The sequence below is a fragment of the Ostrinia furnacalis genome, unplaced genomic scaffold (assembly GCF_004193835.3).
Source record: "Ostrinia furnacalis isolate ACB-3 unplaced genomic scaffold, ASM419383v2 OfSCF1132, whole genome shotgun sequence".
Taxonomy (NCBI): Eukaryota; Metazoa; Arthropoda; class Insecta; order Lepidoptera; family Crambidae; genus Ostrinia; species Ostrinia furnacalis.
The window spans coordinates 173,749-196,952 of record NW_021131371.1 but is presented as its reverse complement, the minus strand read 5'-3'; the positions used below and the strand labels follow the sequence as shown (position 1 = coordinate 196,952).

The window sequence follows — 23,204 nt, the reverse complement described above, 5'->3', positions numbered from 1 at the left end:
CAACCGAGCTATGTGGAAATCATTGGGGAAGGCCTATGTTCAGCAGTGGACGTCCTGTGGCTGAAATGAAATGATGATGAAACGTAGCATTGGCTTACACTCCCCACGCTGGCCAGACGGGTTGGGGAGGCCTGATGTTCGCATATTCTCCCTTAGGCGCTGACGACATCCATGGGAAGAGTGGGAGCGGTCCTATCCTATTCAAACCTCAAGGCAAACCTTCCCAAGTACTTAAAAAGTACATTAATTACTTTTTACTTTTAATAAAAATCTGTTTGCTCATAAAACTATTTCGCAAATTCGTTTATTGTAGTGTAAAGTGAAGAAAACAAACTGTCAAGCGAAAATCGACCCTCTGCCGTATCACAGTAAGCGTTCGTATACAGGGTGGAAACGATAAGTGATCTCACTCGATTATTTCTAAACTATACCAGATATCGAAAAACTAGTTACTGATCCTGAAAGTGCTTCACGAGTTCTTTTAAATGGTACCAATAACAGGTTACAGAATAAACGGAATCTATCCGAAAATCCAATGTTTCCAGCTTCCATACTAAATGATGCCAACCACTGAATATTAGAAGTGTAATTTTTAAAAAACTTAAAATAAACTCGTAAATTGCATTCCAATTTAAAATAATTTATGGAAAACATTAGTTTTAGGCTTTCTTTGCTATAAAATTTGCTATAATAATATCAAGAGATGAGTGCCATATCTGTGATAGTACTAAATGTATGGAAGATGGAAACATTTATTTTTTAGATAGATCCAGTTTATTCTGGAACTTAATATTAATACTATTGAATAGAGCACGTGAAGCACTTTTAGGATCAGTAACCAGTTTTACGGTATCTTTTGTAGTTTTTAATATTATGAGGCTGTACCAAATGTATGGAAGCCGGAAACATTGAATTTTCGGATAGATCCAGTTTATTCTTTAACCTATTATTGGTACCGTTTGATAGAGCTCATGAAGCACTTTCAGGATCAGTAAATACTTTTTTGATAACTTGTATATTTTAGAAATAATCGAGAGAGATCACTTATCGTTTCCACCCTGTATAAACATAGATCGACGCGTGCGCACCTCAGTATCTGTCAGTGCTAGTGAGTGCAACAACGTTATAGTGCGTGTATTGTTTGGTACGTTTTTTTTGTTAATTAGTCTTGTAATAATTATTTTATACTAGCTTTAGTTATCCCATGTCACTCGCAATTTCGATCTGTCACTGTCTTTTGACAGCGTGTGTGCCTTTTAAAATCAGGGATAAAATCTATCCTATGTTTTCCTGGGATTTAAACTTTATACCAAATATGAATTAGTTGAAACAGACAAACTATAATTTACTTTTGCATTTACAATTATGTATAAATATGGATGGCTTGCATTGAATCTGTTAGCCTATAACTTGCTCTTTTATTGTAGACAACTGTCCTCTGGGTTCTCTGGAAGAAACGTCTTCCTAGCTGTAAGACCGCCTAAACTGTGTCATTTTAAGTTTGAATATTTTTTATTTGTAAGTTTTATTTAGTGTGCAAAATATTTGTTCTTTTTTAAGTTGTGAAAATTGGGTCACCATAAACTAATTGTAGTTAATTTAAAGTCGCTTTTTAAACAGAATACATAAGTTTAGTCTATAAATTTGAAATTAAAAGGCACAATTTAGGCAGTCTCATCACTAGAAAGTAGTTTGTTTCAGACAACCCGAGAGTCGGTAGTGTTTTTACATCTACTCAAATCAAATTGTTTATTTAGTACATAGGCCCTTTCCAGGGCACTAGGTACACGTCCCAAATATATAGCTTGCCCTACCACCACTCCGGGACAACATATGGGCTGTTGCTGAGAAGAAGTGGCGGAAGCCTTTTTTGGTCTCTACCTACCTTAGTACATAATATGTACTAAGGTAGGTAGAGACCAAAAAAGAAAAAACATTTATTTAGCAAAAATTACAAGCTAAAAGACTAAAAATTACAAAAACTTATTTATTTTGAAATAATTTTCAAATAGGCTCTCATGAATAATATTCTCAAAGCAAAGGAAGAAGTTATATTTTTGACATTGTGGTTCAAAATCACATAAAAATCTAATGCAATAAGTAAAGTGCAATGGTTAGTCAGTATGGGAAACTACTAGACCCCAAACAAAGCAAACCCAGGCAAAATATAACAATAGAGAATGCCTTTAATAACTGACGTAGGTCTAAACTTAAGTAGTACACAATTAAGACAAAGTACATAAGGTACTATTATTGCGCAAACATATTATGTTAAACATATTATGCAAACAATTTTTGCTAAATAAATGTTTTTTCTTTCTTTCAAGATGGGGGATTCAGGCATTTGACAGCAGGCACAGCAGCTTTTCCTTTTTAAAAATACAGACAATACATAAGGTGAATTATGGGCATGAATGGACCAAAAAGTTATTTAATAATGGGATAGTTATAAAAAATATTCTTGCGTTAAGAGTCGCCTCTCGATCTATTTTTTTTTATAACCTTGATTTATTAAGTTATTTAAAAATAATCTTAATGGGATCTTCGAAGTAGAGATATAGCCGAACCTGAAAAATATTATAGCAACTGGTATAGGAAACTTAAAATTTTAGTATATTTACGAAATAACAGGCCTGAATTTAACCTGTCCTATAAAAAATCTGGGATCCGTGGAAACACGCCTTAGGCAGGTCTCAAGACGCCATCGCTAGAAGAGCTTGCCAAGAACTAAGCAAAGTTTCAGTATGCAAATATAGTACAATCGTTCTTTCACACCCTTCTTACTTAATAACTATAGCGAATGCTCAAACCGCGCAGTCGCCATTCGTCGCTCGTTGTGTGTGTTCATTCGTTACTGTTTTGTCCGCATCCTGTGACCTAGGTATGTACTCTTATATTATTTTGTGTTAATTAGTGCCAGTGATTACTATTTGAACCCACAGATGTCGTTTTGTCAAACAGTTGAGTGGGAAAAAGTGTTTGTCTTTTCACGGTTTTCATTCCAATTTATCCTTTCGTAAAATGTTCCTTATGAAAGGTGAGAATATTATTTTAATATTTTCAAGAATTTTCCTTTTCCCTTTGTAACAATTTTATTATACTTGGACTTAATTAGTATTTTAAAAATGCTTTTCTTAAGTTTACTGGTTTAACTCTAATCGATAATTTTAGACACTTTTAGGTATCGTATATCACTATTTTATTATTATTATTATCAGTATTTCTATTATTTATCTTACTATGTAATTAAANGTCCAGTTATATAGTACCTTATGTACTTTGTGTTAATTGTGTATTACTGAAGTTTAGACCTACGTCAGTTATTAAAGGCATTCTCTATTGTTATCTTTTGCCTGGGTTTGCTTTGTTTGGGGTCTAGTAGTTTCCCATACTGACTAACCATTGCACTTATTGCATTAGATTTTTATGTGATTTTGAACCACAATGTCAAAAATATAACTTGTTCCTTTGAAAATATAGTTATTTTTAAAATTTAGTTATATTTACACAAAAAAAAAATATATTGAGAGCCTATTTGAAAATAGGTAATTTCCAAATAAAAATACGTTTTTGTAATTTTTAGTCTTTTAGCTTGTAATTAAATAAATGTTTTTTCTTTCTTTCAAGATGGGTAATCAGGCATTTGCAGCTTTTCCTTTTTAAAAATACAGACAATACATAAGGTAAATTATGGGCATGGATGGACCAAAAAGTTATTTAATAATGGGATAGGTCGTCGTCGTCGTTTCAGCCGAAAGACGTCCACTGCTGGACAAAGGCCTCCCCCAAGGATTTCCACAAAGACCGGTCCTGCGCCGCTTGCATCCAGGTACTTCCCGCGACCTTCACCTGATCGTCGGTCCACCTAGTGGGAGGCCTGCCCACGCTACGTCTTCCAGCTCGTGGTCGCCACTCAAGAACTTTCCTGCCCCAGCGGCCATCAGCTCTTCGAGCTATGTGCCCCGCCCAGGGAAGGTTCGCGAAATTCTCACGTCCGAAATACCGCAGTGTCTCAAGTCAAAAGTATTTGACCAGTGTGTGTTGCCAGTGATGGTGTATGGCTCTGAGACGTGGTCGCTTACTATGGGCCTCATAAGAAGGCTCAAGGTCACCCAAAGAGCGATGGAGCGTGCTATGCTCGGAGTTTCCCTGCGTGATCGAATCAGAAATGAGGAGATCCGTAGGAGAACCAGAGTGACTGACATAGCCCGCAGAATCGCTAAAATGGGATAGGTAGTTATAAAAAATATTCTTGCATTAAGAGTCGCCTCTCGATTATTTTTTTTAATAACCTTGATTTTTCAAGTTATTTAAAAAAATATGTTTGAAGTAGAGGTACCTATAACCAAACCTGAAAAATATAGCAACTGGTTTATGAAACTAAAAAGTTTGGAAATTAGGGATTTACAGGCCTGAATTTAACCTATCTCCTAGAAAAACTGGGATCCGTGGAAACACGCCTTAGGCAGGTTTCAAGACGCCATTGCTAATAGAGCTTGCCAAGAACTAAGCAAAGTTTCAGTATGCAAATATAGTACAATCGTTCTTTCACACCCTTCTTACTTAATAACTATAGCGAATGCTCAAACCGCGCAGTCGCGATTCTTCGCTCGTTGTGTGTGTTCATTCGTTAGTTTTGTCCGCATCCTGTGACCTAGGTATGTACTCTTATATTATTTTGTGTTAATTAGTGCAAGTGATTACTATTTGAACCCACAGATGTCGTTTTGTCAAACAGTTGAGTGGGAAAAAGTGCATTTTTTGTATTTTCGGAGTTTCTTTAAATGTTTCCTTTTGTGAGAATTTTCATTTGAACTAAATGAATGTTTTTTAAAAGCTATTCTTAAGTTTAACGTTTATAGTGACTTTAGAGATATATGAATAGGTATATAAATTATTTACTAGAACCGTAGTGTAAAATGTCCAAGGATATTTATTTATTATTTAATTTAATAGAAAAGTTTTCTCTAATCTTGAAGGTTTTAATAGTACCTACTACTGGTATCATATTATCTATATATATAAAAATGAAACCCGTTTTCCGTTGTCACGACATAACATGAAAACGGCTTGACCGATTTGGCTGATTTTTTTTGTAGTTTTCTAATACTCTGTACAAGGTTTTTACGGAAAAAAATATAAAGAAAATCTCTCAGAAAGATTGAAAAATATACATTTAATTTTGCATATTTTAAAAAACGCGCGTAACGAATGTCAACGTCATACAATTTAATTTATTAGATAGATGAAGGGGGTAAAACGGGATCCACGCGTACGAAGTCGCGGGCGGCCGCTCTTTAATATAATATTCAATTAAAATGTTAATATTATTTAATAGTAGGTACTTGCACTGTTCAGCTACGTGAATTATACCTAAACTTTAACATTTTCCTTGTAATTTATAAATGAAGTTGTAGTATTTTTAAAGATCTAATAAAGTTTTTTAAATTTAAAACAATTGATTGAAACTATCAACATTAACGTCATACGATTATGTAGGTACTTATTCACCTAATAATTTACAACGAAAGATAAATAATAGTTACTAATTTATTTGATTCGTAATTTTAATGTTATAATTATTGTAGGAATTGTATTATTTTCAGTTGAATGAAATGTTACATTAGTAGGTTAAGGTAGGTTTAGGTATAAAATTGAACTCATTTTCAACAATTTACTCCGTTTTGGCTAATTGGCATACATAACTGCTTTGCTAAATTATTTTTTTGATAAAAACAGTCTTTGTTTTTTTATTTAAATTTGAAATCATAAAAAGGTTTGACAAGGACAATTAAAAAAAATAACAAAACGCCGTCTTTTGTTCTTTTTAACACAAAAAAGTTCTGTTACAATTAAAATGTTAATTTAATGCTTTATTTACGCAAAAAATACAGTAATCTATAACTGAACGTCTAGACAAGAATTATAGCAAAATAAAACATGGTACATTACTCATGTAATAAAGCAAATGTATTTATTTTTGGTTCTAATGTAGAGTCGGAAATTGCATTACGACATGTGCACTGAATTATGCATGAATCCAAACAAATGCGTTCAGACCTTAATGACATACATACCATACATAATCTATGCCAATATTATAGAGAGCCAAAACCTTAACTTCCATCTCCTATGTTCTTCTGATTAATTTCGTTGCGGGTCCAATGACAGTTTAACTTTCCCCCGGGACAACTTGACCTTCACTGGTTGGGTTGTAGGCGGTCAAGCTATAGATCCTGGCTACACAGGAGTTGCAGCGGTGGGAACGAGAGGTGGGAATAGTCCCGTAAGCTGATTTGTCATCCCAAAGCGGTGATAGAGAAAGCTGCAAATGATGATGTGTAGGGTAGTTATAACTGCCCTGAAATTGTAATAGTGTTTGAAATCTATAAATGCAGTATGGTATTGATGCAAACTGTCTAGCTCGCATCAATATTTATTACTATTGTACAGTGTGAGTCACGTTAAAGTGTACATATGAAAATAGATGAAACTAGACCTATTTTTATCGACAAAAAAGAGGTCAAAAAATTTTTGAGATTTTTTTTTAATTTTTTATAGAATTTTGTTTCTTCCAATTACTTATTGTAAAGAAAACGTAATAACTTTTAAACTAAGCGGTATATCCTCATAAAATAAAAACAGTAATAATGCTAAATAACAGGCAATACTAAAAAAATACATGAAATACCTAGAAAATGCCAAAAAATAATAAAAAATGATACTTTTTGAAAAAAATCTGCTTAAAAATTCGTATTTTTTTGGTTATTTGATAAATTTCTCCAAAAAATGCCCCTATAACAGGTAGTTTTTATTACTTTTTATTATTCTCTATCGTATTACTTTTGTAAAACCAAAAATCGCATGTCTCTATCCCTATCACAACGTTTACAATGATCGTTTGAACTAAGCCTCTCCGGGCGCGCCATTCAACGCTTCGTTAACAACGGAACTGAAAGTGACTCTAGATTTGTAATTTTGATAAAGACAAGTTAGATTTTAAATAAAAACCAAATATTTCAAAGTAAAATAAGCATTTGAGTTAAAATTAAAATTGTCTCTACCTGTAGCGGAGAAAAATGTGGTGGCAGGCCTTTGTTCAAACGATCATAGCAAATGTTGTGATAGGGATAGAGACATGTGATTTTTAGTTTTACAAAAGTTATACGATAGAGAATAATAAAAAGTAATAAAAACCATCTGTTATAGGGGCATTTTTTGGAGATATTTATCAAATAACCAAAAAAATACGAATTTTTAAGCAGATTTTTTTTAAAAAGCATCATTTTTTATTATTTGTTGGCATTTTTTGTGTATTTTTTGTATTGTTTTAGTATTGCCTGTTATTTAGAATTATTACTGTTTTTATTTTATGAGGATATACCGCTTAGTTTAAAAGTTATTACGTTTTCTTTACAATAAGTAATTGGAAGAAACAAAATTCTATAAAAAATTAAAAAAAAATCTCAAAAATTTTTTGACCTCTTTTTTGTCGATAAAAATAGGTCTAGTTTCATCTATTTTCATATGTACACTTTAACGTGACTCACACTGTATATTACATTATAAATACTGTAAAGTGTAAACCCTTGAACAGGAGGCTGACAATAGTGACTGAGTTTCTTGCACTGCTTCTTCTCAGCACTGGCCCATTCATTGTCCTGAAGCAGTGGTAGGGTTAATACTGGGACGTGTAAAAGTGCAAAAAAAAATATTTTTATAAGTTTTTTTTATGAGACTATAGTGGTTCTGACACTGAAGATTTCAGTTAACGTAACTGCCACTGGCAGTTAAATATGTAAGACTATTTGTCTAGAAAGTGCTTATTCACGTCGTTTCGAAGATTTGTGCTAATTCATCGAACCAAATTACATCTTAAATGTGATTTTAGCATTTTTCATGTTCATAAATATAGTGTAATATGACGTAATATAAGACTTTTGATCTAGATTTCTTACTTGGAAATCGCACTCAGGACCTACTATGATTATTTCACTAACGTCAGTGTCAAATAGTTCGTGGCACCCAAAGTAGTCAAAAAGTTCGTAACACGTCTTTGTTACAATGAGGACTATCGTTTTTATACTTAACAGTTGGCACCCCTGGCGATTGACAGGACCTTACTCTACAGTGGCGCCATCTTGATGAGTGCAAATGCGATAGTCCTCCTACCACTTTCGCGCTCACCAGTTGGTGCCACTGTCTTCGCTACTAGCAAGTGACAGGACCTTACTCTACAGTGGCGCAAACTGGTGAGCGCTAAAACGATAGCCCTCATTGGAATAAGGTTGTGTTGTCAACTATTTGGCCACTTTGGGTGTCACGAACTATTTGATGCTGACTGTACCTATCTATCTTAAGGAGTTCTAATATGGGTTATTTTGCTACAAGAACTGACTTTAGGTAATATTAGTAACTAGACCACGGAAATCGAAATGATGATGATGAGTAGGAAACATTTTAAAGTTTCATCAAAATCCCTCCAGTAGTTTTTGTGTGATGAGGCACTAGTATCATCTGTAGACGAGGTTACAAACATCCATCCATCATCACAAAGTTTCGCGTTAATAAATATTTGTATAGCTTTGTGACATACGTCCAAAATACCGCAGTGTCTCAAGACAAAGGTCTTTGACCAGTGTGTGTTGCCAGTGATATATAGAAAGGTGACGTGGTCGCTTACTATGGACCTCATAAGAAGGCTTAAGGCCACCCAAAGGGCAATGGAGCGTGCTCGGAGTTTCCCTTCATGATCGAATCAGAAATTAAGAGATCCGCAGGAGAACCAAAGTGATTGACATAGCTCGCAGAATTGCCAAACATACGTGTGCACATAGATCGTAGAGCTGATGGCCGTTGAGGCAGAAAAGTTCTCGAGTGTCGACCACAGGCCAGAAGACGTAATGTAGGCAGGCTTTCCACTAGGTAGACCGACGATCTGGCCGCGGGGAGTACTTAGATGCGGGCAGCGTGGGACCGATCGTTTTGGAAATCCTTGGGGGAGGCCTTTGTCCAGCAGTGGACGTCATTTGGCTGAAACGAACGAACGAACGAAGTAAATATTAAAGTGGCTATAACTTTTTAAGTATACATTTATAAAAGTCAGATCGTTTAGTCAAACAGACAATCGGTAGTGTTATGAACTCAAACAAACTAATAACACCCAGTCATGAAACGGCACGGTTTCGGTCTAATGATTCAAACATTCGTAAAATCTAATTTGAAAACGACTTTTCGTTTTTATTGTTATATTAGTTGAAGTTTTAATAATGGGTGTAGGTACTATACATAAAATCTGTCTTAGGTATAGATCGATTCATCCATTTATTCAGTCATTGGACCCGCAACGAAATTAATCAGAGGAACATAGGAGGAGTTCGAAGTTTTCTTAGAAAGTGTAGGCTAAGCCTTTCATTTGGCTCTGGTAAATTGGAGAGTGTTTCTGCAATGGGCACTAAATGATGAATTTGATTGTACCGGGAATCAAACCAGAGACAACGTTCAATGCACCACTGAGCCATCGAACCTGCATTATTGAATTCGGAATCTAGTTAGCATATTGCTAGAATGATATATCTTCGTGCTGCATTGTACAATGCATAAGCAGCAAATAATCTTTTTAAATTATAGAAACTTGCATTTTCACCTGTTAATTGTTATTTATTAGACCGACGATCTCATAAAGGTGCTGGACGCAGGCCGCTACCAACCGGCCGTTATGGAAATCATTGGGGGAGGCCTATGTTCAGCAGTGGACGTCCTGTGGCTGAAAGATGATGATGACACTGCTGCCTCTGTGGTCTAGTGGTAAGACCACCTGCTTCAGACGCAGAGGTCCCGGGTTCGATTCCCAGTGGGGGCAGATTTTTCTGTTCGGTTTGGTTGGTGGTAGGGCTTGTTCTAAGTCCGCCTGGCTATGTACCACCATCTTACTTAGGTCTGTCGCCATAACAACAATGTTAACAGCATTGTTGTGTTCCGGCAGTTAAGGTAAGATAGCCAGTTCCTCCGTGGTTGAGGATTCCGGGTGAAGCTCGCTTCCACCTTCGGCCTGATTATCACTTACCATCAGGTGACATACAGGCCAAGAGCTTCCTCGTTGTAGATTAAAAAAAAAACACTACGTTTTGCTTTGCACTTTCTACGCTGGTTGGAGGTGTTGAGGAGGCCTAAAGTTCGCATATCCTGACATGATTGCCTCGTACGACATCATACAAATATGCAAATTTTAATGCACTTCTAGAAATGAAAGAAAATTAGCTTCAAAACTGTAGCACAGCAATCGCACATAATCATTACATTGCGTTTGCAAGTAGAAAAGCGGAAATTATTTAATAGGAAGGTCTGTTCCATGCGTGCGCATATGCTTAACCGACTGATCGAGCGAAAGATCAATGTTACTGTAATGATAGGTTAGTGGAACGCAACCAGATCATGGGTTCAAATCCTTTTAGAGACATGCAAAAGCTTGTGATAATGAAAATAAAAAAAACGAAAGGTCACTGATTGACTGACTCACTCATCACGAAATCTCAGAAACTACAAGTGCTAGGAGTCTCAAATTTTGCATGGGGGTTCCTTTTAGAACGTAGGTGCTCACTAAGAAGGGATTTTGCAAAATTCAACTCCTATGGGGGTAAAACGGGCTTCACGTGAACGAAGTCGCGGGCGGCCGCTAGTCCTATGATAAAACTTACGAATAATACGGATTTTTGATAGATTGCACGATATTTTAAATACGAAAAAAAAAAACGACACAATTTGGGCGGTCTTATTGATAGGAAGCTATTTCTTCTAGAAGTCTATAAGTACTCGGGGAGAGAATAGTTATTTGTTATTTGTAATAATGAGGTGATCCGTAGGGAAACCAAAGTAACCACTAACCACATATTCCCCAAAATAGACCAAACCATAGCCGGCATAGCTCATAGAACTGATGGCCGTTGGGACAGAATGATTCTCGAGTAGAGACCACGGAAAAGACAAAGTACCTATCCTTGGTGGACCGACGATCTGGTGAAGGTCGCGGGAAGCACCTGGAAGGATTTCTTTGTGGAAATCCTTGAGGGAGGTCTTTGCCTACCATTGCAGTGGACGTCTTTTAAAATTTTAAACGTACGATCTTTTAAGTGTCTTATGCCCGTTTTCACCATCAATCCCTATTTTTAAGTGACCCCTATGAAAACAAAATTCCTGTTAAGTGTTACCATAGGGGTCACTTAAAAATTAGGGATTGATGGTGAAAAAGGGCATTAAATATACAGAATCTAGCTGCATAATGTGGGTGTATAATAGATTATTTAACAGTTGCCATGTTATATTTTTTGCTAAAACACGCGTGAGAAAATTGCCGGTCTGATGCACATTGACTCAAATTAAATATCACACTTAACAAAAGCGATTTGGGTGAATATCCCAAACACGTTTTTTACGCGGCGGAGCTGAGAATCGATGGGAGAAATGTAACTAGAGCGATGATTTTTATTCTGTATATAGTTTATACAGCGTTTTACACGATAGCAAAGTCTTCAGGACAATAGGTAGTTATTTTATGTACTAAAAAAATTTTCAAAGACCCAAAATCTAATAGCGGTGGCGCGTCCTAACTCTATTTCTACTCATAAATTGTGTTATTCCTTCTTTCTCGGGGATTCTAGTAATTTAAAAATAGTATAGCCATAAAATACATTAAATAAGACTTCTAAATGATATGAAAGAAATGTGATATTTCATATTTTAAGTGTTTTAAATAGCCTTTCAAAACTGTCCCACGAAAAAAAGCAATTACAGTGGCTCAATTTCGACACTCTCTTACTTCTCTAAAGAAGCTTTGAGAGACGTAGAGTTCTTCTTCCCTGCATCACTCAACTGTGTCCTCCTGATCGGGCTATAAAGACTTGCGACTTGTGGTATTGTTTTTCCAGCAGACCCGTAAATATTTATAATACCCGGAAAGATGCTGCAGCCCACCCTCCAGTATTTTGATTCCTTAGTCGGCTATTACGACTCACGTGGGAAGATTTGATGCTTTTTTAGGGTCACAACACAGGCCTGAATATTGTTTTTAATTATAAACATCTTTACTGGATAATAATACTTAATTGATTACAAATAAATAAGTAATTTGAGACAATCATCCGTAACATTCCGAAGTCCGCTGTATAAATAAATTTCGGTGGATTGGTTCTTAATTCCGGTGGCTCAAATACAATTTCGGTGGCTCTTGATAATTTCAAATTGACATATCTCGAGAAGTATTAATAATATTTTGATCTCTACCATATCATTGAATAATACAAGTTATTTACTATTATTTCTGCCACAAAAAAGTTTTGGAAAGTGGAAATTAAAATTCGCCACCGGAATTAGGCAAAAAACGAGTTTGTTGATATTCACCCATTTGTATCCAAAATAAAACCATTTCGTTTAAAACTAGCATCCGTTACCAAAGGTCATGTAAGTTGTCTAGCTGTATTATGGTCATTTATAGTCACATTGCAAAAATTGAGCAATCTGACCTTAATATGATGGTGAAAATTATTATTATAATAGTCAGTGAAAAGTTGTTTTGTTTAAAAAATATTGAATACATTTTAATACAAAACTGATAGAGAAAGAGTGAAAGTTATTCATAATATTTTGCGCTTTGTTTTGTCATTTTGTTTCAATAATAGGATGTAGATTGTTGTAACAAATGTATTTAATTCACAAAAATAATTTTAAAAGAAATTGTAACAGTCGGTTTGCATTGTTTTCACTCCTAAACCGTTAAATTCATAGTTATTTAATTTTTAGCGTTAGGAGTTGCATCTCAAACTAATTTGAAAATTATAAATAACTTGAAAAAATCGAACTGCCTAAGGCGGGAATCGAACCGGCGACCTTTCGCTTGCCGGGCCACTGCTCTTCCAACTGAGCTACTTACGTAAAAATAAAAAACATAACCCATCTCTCTAGCTAGGTCAAACACAACTTTCTCACGGGGTACACTCATTACAGTGTTGCCAATTACTCAATATTACCCGACCGCAGATAAGTTGCATCATTCAGGTAATGTTCAAAGGATCGGGTGTCACACACTTATTGACATTATTGACATTGTTTGAGGTTTCCGCGTTGGCTATAGTTTGTTCCCAGGTTTAATATATATTTGCTTTTGCCAGCGGTTTTGCCTGCGCGTATTTTGGTCTGCTATAGCCTATGTAAAGGCTATGTTCATCATCATCATCATTTCAGCCACAGGACGTCCACTGCTGAACATAGGCCTCCCCGAATGACATCCACATTAGCGGCCTGCACATAGCGCTTTCCTGCTACCTTTATCAGGTCGTTGGTCCACCTTGTAGGTGGACGTATGTTACTCAATGGTGAAACAATTTTTGTAATAGTTCCAGTAGTTTTTCTATTGAGTACCTAGATTTGAAAATCAGCCGTGTGATTCTTTCAGAGTAGAATAGGTCCCTCTATCCCCATTCTTCCTGTGGATGTCGTTAAAGGCGACTAAGGTACTAATTAAAGTTTAATTAGTACCTTAGTTAGTTTATTTATTAAACCGAAGAAATAAAGAGAGCTATAATGTGATAATTCGTCCAAGATTATAATTTTAAGCGCCATGGAAAGGGCCTAAAGTACGGCCAACTAGCAGCGATACAAAAGGTCGATTCGACTGTCGAACTGACAATCTATTTTGTCTCTTCCCATCTTGTGTATTTGTCGTAATGTCTCGTTCTCCCGCCAAAATATGTCAAAGTCAAACCCCTGCTATTCCAAATGACCATGACATTGGGTTTGTTTGCATTTGGTATCACTTCTCGTTGGCCGTACTTTAGGTACACATTCTAATACATTTTTTTTACTGAATGTGGAAACAATTTTGATTAATTATACCTACACATGTAAGGTTAATTATTGACCCACTGTTCCGTTGTTGTCAGCCAGCTTGTCTGATTAAGACTTTGTTTCAATTAGTTCCCATGGAGGAAATCAACAATTGATTCGTTTTTACAAACCCCATGGTCACACGTCAACTTGTATGTTAGTAAGTTCAGATCTTAGGCTGAGTTGCACCACCTAACTTTGACCGTAACTACATTCGACATCAAATAAATCGCACCTCCCGCGACAAGTATTTTCAAACGTATTCTTCCCCACTTCCCACCAATATTGGCACCATTTAAAAGCCTAGTTCTAACCTTCATTTCATTAAAGGCAAGGTTTTTACCCCAAAAATGTGTCTTTAGAAGGATCCAGAGTCACTTCTTCAAAAAATAGGTAGTTACGCTAGAGCCAACTTTTATGGCTATAAAACTGTTAAGTTGGGATTAATCGCTATCCATCTGTTAAAGAGGACACGTGGGATCATTATTTGGTTTTACAACCATAAAAATTGGTCTCATTGATCCCATAGGTGGGCCCAAAGTGAGGTATTTTTTCAAGTCACATTTATGGTATATGTTAATCATTTATTAAGAAGTTAAATGTGTTTTTCTTTAAGGATATACAATCAAATAACACCAATATTGTTGGGGCACCATGATTGTGTCAGAAGAAAATCGTTAAAGTTCGCGTCGCGGAAGGTGCGGTTTATTTGATGTTGAGTATATAACGATATCCGGTGTTTTATGTATAAAGTTTGACAGATTTTTGACGTTTGTCAAAGTTAGAGTAAGATGGTGCAACTCAGCCTTAGTTATCAAGGCACCGAACTGTATATTTTATTAGTCTATCAACATAATATTTATTTATTGCAATAAAATACAGTGTACACTAAAAAAGTTTAAAAACTAGGTAACTTGGGTTATATTTAGTCTCCACTGCCGGAGCCTGACCCTCTAATTGACCAGAGGCAAATGGAGGATTTGGCCTACACTCCCCACGCTGGCCAGACGGGTTGGGGAGGTCTGATTGTATATAATTATTTGTCTCTTAGTTGCTCTTAACATATCCACGAGAAGAGACTTCTTCTTTGCCAAAAACACACGGCTAAAGCGGTCTTATGACTAAACTAGCTGACCCGGCGAACTTTGTACCGCTTATGTTCATCAGAAATACTGTAGGATGCTAATTAAGTCCAGTCGTTTTGAAGCCTATTTAAAAACAATCAAATTTTCCTCTTTATAATATTAGTGTAGAAAAAATATCTTCTAGTCAACACAAAGGGCAGTTAATTTGTAGTAAAGTGTATGTAAATCTTTTAGACATGACTTTAATTACAAAATTAACAAATTTTTAATTACAAGACCCTACATGGTTACAATAATAACATACATGTCTAAAACATAGTGTTGTACGCACTAATTACATTCAGAATGGAACAAAGCCTTTCCGCGGCCACAAGAAGTAGAGTTGCGATTGTAATTGAACTGTAATTATCAATTGTTCGATTATGCAAAGCGTGTGGGACAACGGTAATGATATTATCATGTTTTCGATTGCTGCAAAAATCAACCAATACGTATTTATTTGGTCAGTACGTACTCTACTAGCACGGTAATACTATCTATACAGTATTCCAACTCGGCCATATTTTTGAAATAAATGTCAACAGCCGCGTGGAACGTCACCGTATGACAACATGCGATAGGGCTGCCCACTTGCAGACCCTATTTTCATTACATTTGCCTACTTTGAATTTTTACGTATTGTGAATGTATTTTGTGATTGTAATTTTCATTTTATTTTGACAAACAAAATACCTTGTGAATGAAATAGGATAAAAATGCATGTTGTTTTGTGATTAGTAAAATATATTTGTGTTAAGATTTAAAATAAAAAATCTTATAAATTTACGACCGTAAAATGTACGTATGCGTCTCAACTTAGGCGTACATAATGCTTGATTTTATTATACAGGGTGTTAGGTAAATGGGTTTATAAGCCGACACAAGCCCATGGTATATAAATGGTATGGTGAAGTCAGAAACTTGATATCATCTTTTTAATAATTTAAATTTTCATACTAATCCGATTTCATAAATTTTATTTTGTATGAAAATTAAAAAAAATAAAACGATGATATCACCGACTTCACCATACCATTTATATGCATAGGTTAACATTAACATGCTCAAGTGTCGGTTTATAAACCCATTTACCTAACACCCTGATAAATAGATACTTGTAATTATTTTTATAAAAAAAGAGCGCTTACTGTTTAAAAAACAACACAACCTTTATTACTGTGGCATACTCGCGACACCCCTGACTTTTGCATGTCGAGCGCATACCGAGATTTGAATTTCGAAGGAAAGCTCGCGTTTCATCCGTTTATATGAAGTTACAATACTGTATGATATTATTACCGTGCTACTAGCGACTGCCCGCGGTGGAACTTCCAACCCCCGTTTTACCCCCTTAGTAGTTGAATTTTGCAAAACCCCGTCTTAGTGAGCACCTACGTTCTAAAAGGAACCCCCATGCAAAATTTGAGACTCCTAGCACTTGTAGTTTCTGAGATATCGTGATGAGTGAGTCAGTCAGTCACCTTTCGCTCTCATTTAAAGCCACACAAAACTGACAAATACCTAAAAGAAAATAAGTTAACGGGACTATTCCCACCTCTCGTTCCCACCGCTGCAATTCCTGTGTAGCCAGGATCTACAGTTTGACCTTGACTGGTTGGGTTTTTTTTTTGGCGGTCAAACTGTAGATTCTGGCTACACAGGAGTTGCAGCGGTGAGAACTAGAAGTGGGAATTGTCTCGTATACAAATAGAGGCATTTTTGACTTTGTGTAAGTTTTAAAACTAAAAGGAAAGGGCACAATTTCAGAATCACCTCAAGGCTTAGCCTTACATTAACTTAATTGCTGAAACCTCTCTAAAATTGTGCTGGGATGAGTTTAACTCCGCCATTATCATTTCAAAACGTAATTAAAACTCTTTTGAAATGTCATTATGCTTTTATTTGTTTACAAGTCGTTTTCATTTCATTTGTTAGTAATTAAATCCATAATAATAATTGTGGATTTCATTATTATAATTTTCTAATTAGCTTTTTTGATACTTCGCTGTTGCTCGAATCGTTATTGAGTTTAATTTCAAGTTACAAAATCTGTAATATTTAAATTCCTTATTGACTTATACTGGACTGATCGGGCTGCAATTGGCATGCAGGTAGATGTTATGACGCAGGAATCAGCTAAGAAAGGATTTTACGAAACTCCACCCCTAAGAGTAGGCGCACACCGTTGATTTTTCGTCGGCCGATAGTTTAGTCGGGCAGTTGATCAGTATGGGCATGTATGGGAGTGCGCACACTACGCCGATTCGATTTGGCCGATTCTTCATACAATTTAAAATCGGGCTCAACTATCGGCCAACTAAAAATCAACGGTGTGCGCCTACTCTTAGGGGGTAAAACGGGATCCACGCGTACGAAGTCGCGGGCGGCCGCTAGTCATTTATAGACCGGCTGTTTTTCACCACCTTTCTTACAACAGCCAATAGACCAATTACATAGTTGGCCAGATGTCAAAATGATGGACCAACATCGTGGGAGAAGATAATATTATGGATACAATGCAATCGCGAAGGCTGCTCTGGTTAAGTTCCCATGGGCAGACGCTTTGTAATATCCAAATTAAGCTGTAAATATTGTAATAAGAAGGCAGGCATTGTTCTAAGATGGAAGTTTGATGTTGTTTTTTTGTTTAAAATGATAATTTAAGCAATAGACAGTGGTGACGGAATTTTAGGCGCTAAGTTCGTTCGTTTCAGCCAAATGACGTCCACTGCTGGACAAAGGCCTCCTCCAAGGTTTTCCACAATGCACGGTCCTGCGCTGCCCGCATCCAGGCTCTTCCCGCGACCTTCACCTGTGCACCTACCATGAGTTTACGTTAGGTGTGCTCGCTAGCGAGTACGTCAAAAATCTCTATAAAGATTTTGTTTCTTGAAAGTAGCCGCTAGGGGCGCTGCACAATATGTCATACAATTAATGTCATTTTTTTACGTAGCCGCTAGCGAGCACACCTAACGTAAACTCATGGTAAACACACAGATCGTCGGTGCTTGTTAAGTAGTTTTAAGAAAGTAACATGTAGGTAATATTGGTAGTAAACTTACTAAAAGCCCCTTTAGTCGCCTCTTACGACGGCGACTAAAGGGGCTTTTAGTCAGATGGCCAGAGTGGGGAGACTTTTGCCAAATCCTCCATTTGCTTTTAAAGGGTCAAGCATTTGCATTGGAAACTAAATGACTTGATGATGACTGTGAAACATTAAACTCAATGAAATTACAATATCACCCGTATTCACAAACATTACTGTGGAGTCTCACAGTGCGCGTGGACGTACCGGGTGACACACGAACCAATCACAGAGCTCTATTCAACGTTATGTGTTCGATTTGCTGCTTCACTAAAGCAAGCATCGTTTGTCAATACGGGCGTATATGTATTTGAGCTTAAGCATCACCCTCTTTTGGATCGGATAGAGCTTAAAGCGTTACTATTAAGCATTCACAATGGGGAAGCTTTTGACCTGCATCTCACCAGATGGACAGTGATGATCAGGTCGAAGGTGGAAGCGAGCTTCACCCGGAATCCCTAACCACTAAACTGGCAACCTACCCACGTCGCGGGTCCAGTGACAGTTATCTTTCCCCCGGGACAAACTTGACCTTCACTGGTTGGGTTATTGGCGGTCAAGCTGTAGATCCTGGCTACACAGGAGTTGCAGTGGTGGAACGAGAGGTGGGAATAGGCCCGTTATCCAGCTTTCCTAAGTTATTCTAAATTGTCATGTTTTGTTCCAGGTTTTTCCAGAACCTATAATTAGGGATCAACAGTCACCATGACCCAACTGCGACTTCGTCAACTCAGCCTGGGTTCCGTGGGGCTCCTTGCGGTATTCCTGTACATCATCGATAGATCAATAGCTGTAAGTGTGTAATAATATTTACAATTTCCATTTAGTGGACTGACGATCTAGTACCTAAAGGTTGTGAGATGCGCCAACGCAGGACCGGTTGTTGTGAGAATCTTTTGGGGAGGCCTTTGTCCAGCAGTGGAGGTCCTCTGGTTAAAACAAATGAACTTACGATTTCCTAGTTTTCTTAATCTAAAAGTCCCGGGTTCGAGACCTTAGTGGAACACCCAAAAAATGTAAAAACCGCTATGTAATTTAGGTTAAAACGTTACAAGCTGAATGCACCCCACAGAAAAAGAAGTAAGAAACCCCCTTAAAATTACTTTTATACTACCATATCCTCTATTTGCTTCTGTTATATTAATAGAGGATTGACACAAAATTTAATGACGATGATGAAGATGAAGGTTGCAATTTTTTTACTTATTCGAAACAACATCAAACTAAAACCATGAGGCGCTAAAATTCCTCTTCATTTTCCCATTAAATAGATAGGTATTTTCCTGCCATAGCGTGACACTAAAGAGCTAACTAACTATAGCAAACATCCATTATCTATTTATGCGCGTCAAATGTAATACAGTTGCTATAATTATAGTAAATTAGGCAATTATTATAACTAGTGATTAAGAGGAACAATTAAAATTGAATTACGATCTATAATTGATATGACTTGTGAATGGGAAATGGAAGAAGGAAAAAATATGGCTTTCAATTGAATTATTGATTCTAATCGTGTTTATAGGTAATTTAGAGGATCAAACATGTGTAAGCTATTAAAGTTGATAGGTAATATCACTGACCAATTGTATATTAAGTATACCTATCGTGACTACATTCCCCTGTAGTTGGAGACTTTCGACTCATTGTCAGAAGTTTTGGGTTAAAAACCTAAGGACAACTAGTGTAAATTAATGTAGTCTGTCTCATTGACTAAGTAAATAGTTACACTCGCTTATTGACCCCATTTCATCCCCTTAAGTAAATTTTGAAAATCCTTTCTTAGCGGATGCCCACGCCATAATAATATTATTGAGAAAGCAAGCAAGATTGCCGAATTTCAGTGTTCAGTGGTTTGAGCTGTGAGTTGTTAGATCGTGGTTACTGATCTATAAATGTCAATAAATGTAGATTTTTTTGTACAGATAATAGGAGTGAAGTTAAAATACTTAATTATTATTTTTCAGGCGTTAGACGGCTATGTACCAGGTGAAGACTACCCCATCTACACGGAGGTTCCAAGCGGGCTCTCCTTCACATGTGATGACAAAATACCCGGGTATTACGCCGACCCAGAGACCATGTGCCAGGTATGTACTTAAATGCATTTGATTTATTTCATTACTGGCTGTGCCCGCGACTTCGTACGCGTGAAAACCCGTTTTCGCAACATTTTTCATTTTTGCTCTGCATCTATTACTCGTAGCGTGATGGTTTATAGCCTATAGCCTTTCTCAATAAATGGGCTATCTAAAACTGAAGGAATTTTTCAAATCGGACCGGTAGTTCCTGAGATTAGCGCGTTCAAGTAAACAAACAAACAAACAAAAAAACTCTTCAGCTTTATAATATTAGTATAGATGTTGCATGATATTCCAGTTAAATAAACTTACAGTAGTAACGAAATAAGGAAAATTGTTTGCTCCTAAAATTATTTTCATAGTAGAGTTTTAGCTACGATGTTTTGCTGGTAGAGCTCTCGAAGGCTCTTACAATTATTTGAAAGCAAAGTTTTGGCGCTACGATATTTTGCTTATACAACTCTCGAAGGGAACGTAAACGGTTGTGTACATTTTTTATCAGTTTAGGACGAAGTATTTCATAGTATAGACTGGTAAAAAATTCAATTTTCATCTGGATTTCGTTTTACCAAGAACTGGTCCAGATGAAGCGTTGTCACTCGCGCATTTCAAATCGCACGATCGTGAGGTACTAGAGGTTCATTTATATACCTACTATCCACATGCAGTTGCGTTTTTTGCCCACTTAACGATCTATGACAAATACTTTTTTCTTTGAGAGAGTAGAAGCTGAAATGGTCAATAACTTGACAGGATATTCCTTTCTTTTTTACTTGCCTAATTACCTACTTATATTTTTTGTTTTCTGTTGTCTTCAAGGTATGGCACTGGTGCGTTCCAAGCATTGGAGGGAACGTGATGTATTCTTTCGTGTGCGCTCCAGGAACCGTCTTTAACCAGCGGTCGAGGGTCTGCGACTGGTTCTTCAAGGTTAGTACAACATTAGCTTTGTTCTTCATTATTACATAGGTAGGTACCTACATTGTAGGCACTTTCAAACTTTCCAATAGGTATAACTTGCGCTAAGTCACTATCCAGACCTTCAAGGTCGTCATATTGCGGTTTCCTGAACCTGGTATTCAGTAGAAAACAACTATTGTTCCTGCCTGGAAGTGTTCTAAGTCAAAGATTATCTCAAGGAAATCCTTGGTGGATGTAGGCCTTGTCCAGCATGTCCAGAAGTGGAGGGTCGCTCTCGGATGAGAAGGAAAAAAGAAGATATTATTTGCTACAAATATGGCAACCATTACTAGTAGCTACAGCTCAAATTACTCACTGAAACATATTGTGCTATAAGGCATGCAAATATTTATTCACTCGCAAATCATATTATTATTATCAAACCACACATGTACACCCTCTCTTTCTGCAGGTGGCTGAACTGATTTCAGCCAATTGCAGCATTCAAATAAATAATTTGAATGAAGAGATTTCCAAAAAACACTCCCAAAGAGCGAAGCAAAGCTGGTCCAAAGTAAAACGCGAGTGGAGTCGCGAGCATAAGCTTGTAGCCTCTATAATTAAGTTCCCTTTCTTAAAAAACTAACTGTATCATTCCAGGTGGACTGCCCCAGCTCTCCAGCGTACTACGGCATCAACGAAGACCTGTACAAGGACGAGCAAGGCAACTACATAGCGGGCAAAAAGTAGACAAATATATTTAACTGTAGTTTAGTATACACGAATGCATATGCATGGAACTTCACTGTACAATGATGGGATTGATGTTGATTCTGCTGTAGATAATGTACATTGGTTTCGATTCGATCGGCAAAGTATTTTCTATAATCTACAGATATCAAACTATAAGAGTAGGCGCACACCGTTGATTTTTAGTTGGCCGATAGTTGCGCCCGATTTTAAATTGTATGAAGAATCGGCCAAATCGAATCGGCGTAGTGTGCGCACTCCCATACATGCTGATCAACTGCCCGACTAAACTATCGGCCGACGAAAAATCAACGGCCTGCGCCTACTCTAATGCAAATTAGTAATTAATACAACTGCTTAATAATGCGACTATGATGTGTCATTCATAAATAACTTAGAATATAGATCGTTTCATCCACGAAGACGCGCCCCACCATTCTTCCGCTAATGTTTGAGTGTTATCGGTAGACGCTAAATCATCCATGAATGCACACGCACACTACAATAATGACGCTCGGATTGTTCGGATCAAACTCCCCGCGACCGAGACCTAAAATTGGTGGGAATCACGAAGGGGGATGAAGGGGGTGGGGGATCCACGAAGACGCGCCCCACCACTTTTTGGTCGAGGGATGCGCGGGGTGCGGGGAGTGTGATCCGAGCAATCCGAGCGGCATTATTGTAGTGTGCGTGTGCACTCATGGATCATTAGCGTGTACCGATAACACTCAAACATTCGCGGAAGAATGGTGGGGCGCGTCTACGTGGATAAAACGATTATAGAGAAGCCATCACAAAGTCGAGTTTATTAGCCATGATAAAAAACAACAATTTTTTTAGTGTAGATTTTGTAGCAATAGTAGACTTCATTTTTTACCAAGTAAATTGACTAAATAAGTCATTAATTTCAAAACAGCTAAAAATCTTATTTTTTTAAGTCGTATGATTTTACTAAACTACATGATGTGTGGTTTAATAAAATCATTGCAGCTATAAATGTACCTTGATGTGCCACCATCTACATTGCTATTGGTCACTGATGACAATAGGATAGATGACAAAATTTCAAATATTTGTCCGTCAGACAGATAATTAGAAAATATTACACTCATATTTTTTATTTTCTTTCATAATTAAATAATAACAGTGCTACATCGACTTCAAATGGCACGTTACGTCACGCTTGCGTAGACTTTTTACTCAAAAGTGACGTCACGCGACATTTCAACTCAATATAATACTGTAATTATTCGATTATGAAAAAAAAAAAATATGTGTCCAAAATTTTTTTATTATCTGTCGGACGGACTAAATAGAATTTCCATTTCATTACCCAGTCATCATCCCTAATTAAATTTTCCAGTATTGCTGAATACTTTATTATAT

The 23,204-nt window shown here is 36.7% G+C and overlaps 1 protein-coding gene across 2 annotated transcripts; it reads left to right on the top strand.

The window, feature by feature from the left end:
- Window positions 1-1,097: 1,097 nt before the first annotated feature.
- LOC114351411 (uncharacterized) lies at window positions 1,098-22,018 on the top strand. 2 transcript variants are annotated; one of them, XM_028302623.1, is made up of 6 exons: window positions 1,103-1,144; window positions 2,328-2,397; window positions 18,755-18,879; window positions 20,055-20,177; window positions 20,988-21,098; window positions 21,729-22,018. In XM_028302623.1, the coding sequence occupies exons 3-6, from the start codon at window positions 18,793-18,795 to the stop codon at window positions 21,816-21,818; spliced, it is 411 nt and encodes a 136-aa protein (XP_028158424.1). In that variant the 5' UTR covers window positions 1,103-1,144; window positions 2,328-2,397; window positions 18,755-18,792; the 3' UTR covers window positions 21,819-22,018. The 2 variants fall into 2 exon arrangements, with proteins under 2 accessions (XP_028158425.1, XP_028158424.1); XM_028302624.1 differs by lacking the exon at window positions 2,328-2,397 and having other exon boundaries at window positions 1,098-1,144.
- Window positions 22,019-23,204: the final 1,186 nt, after the last annotated feature.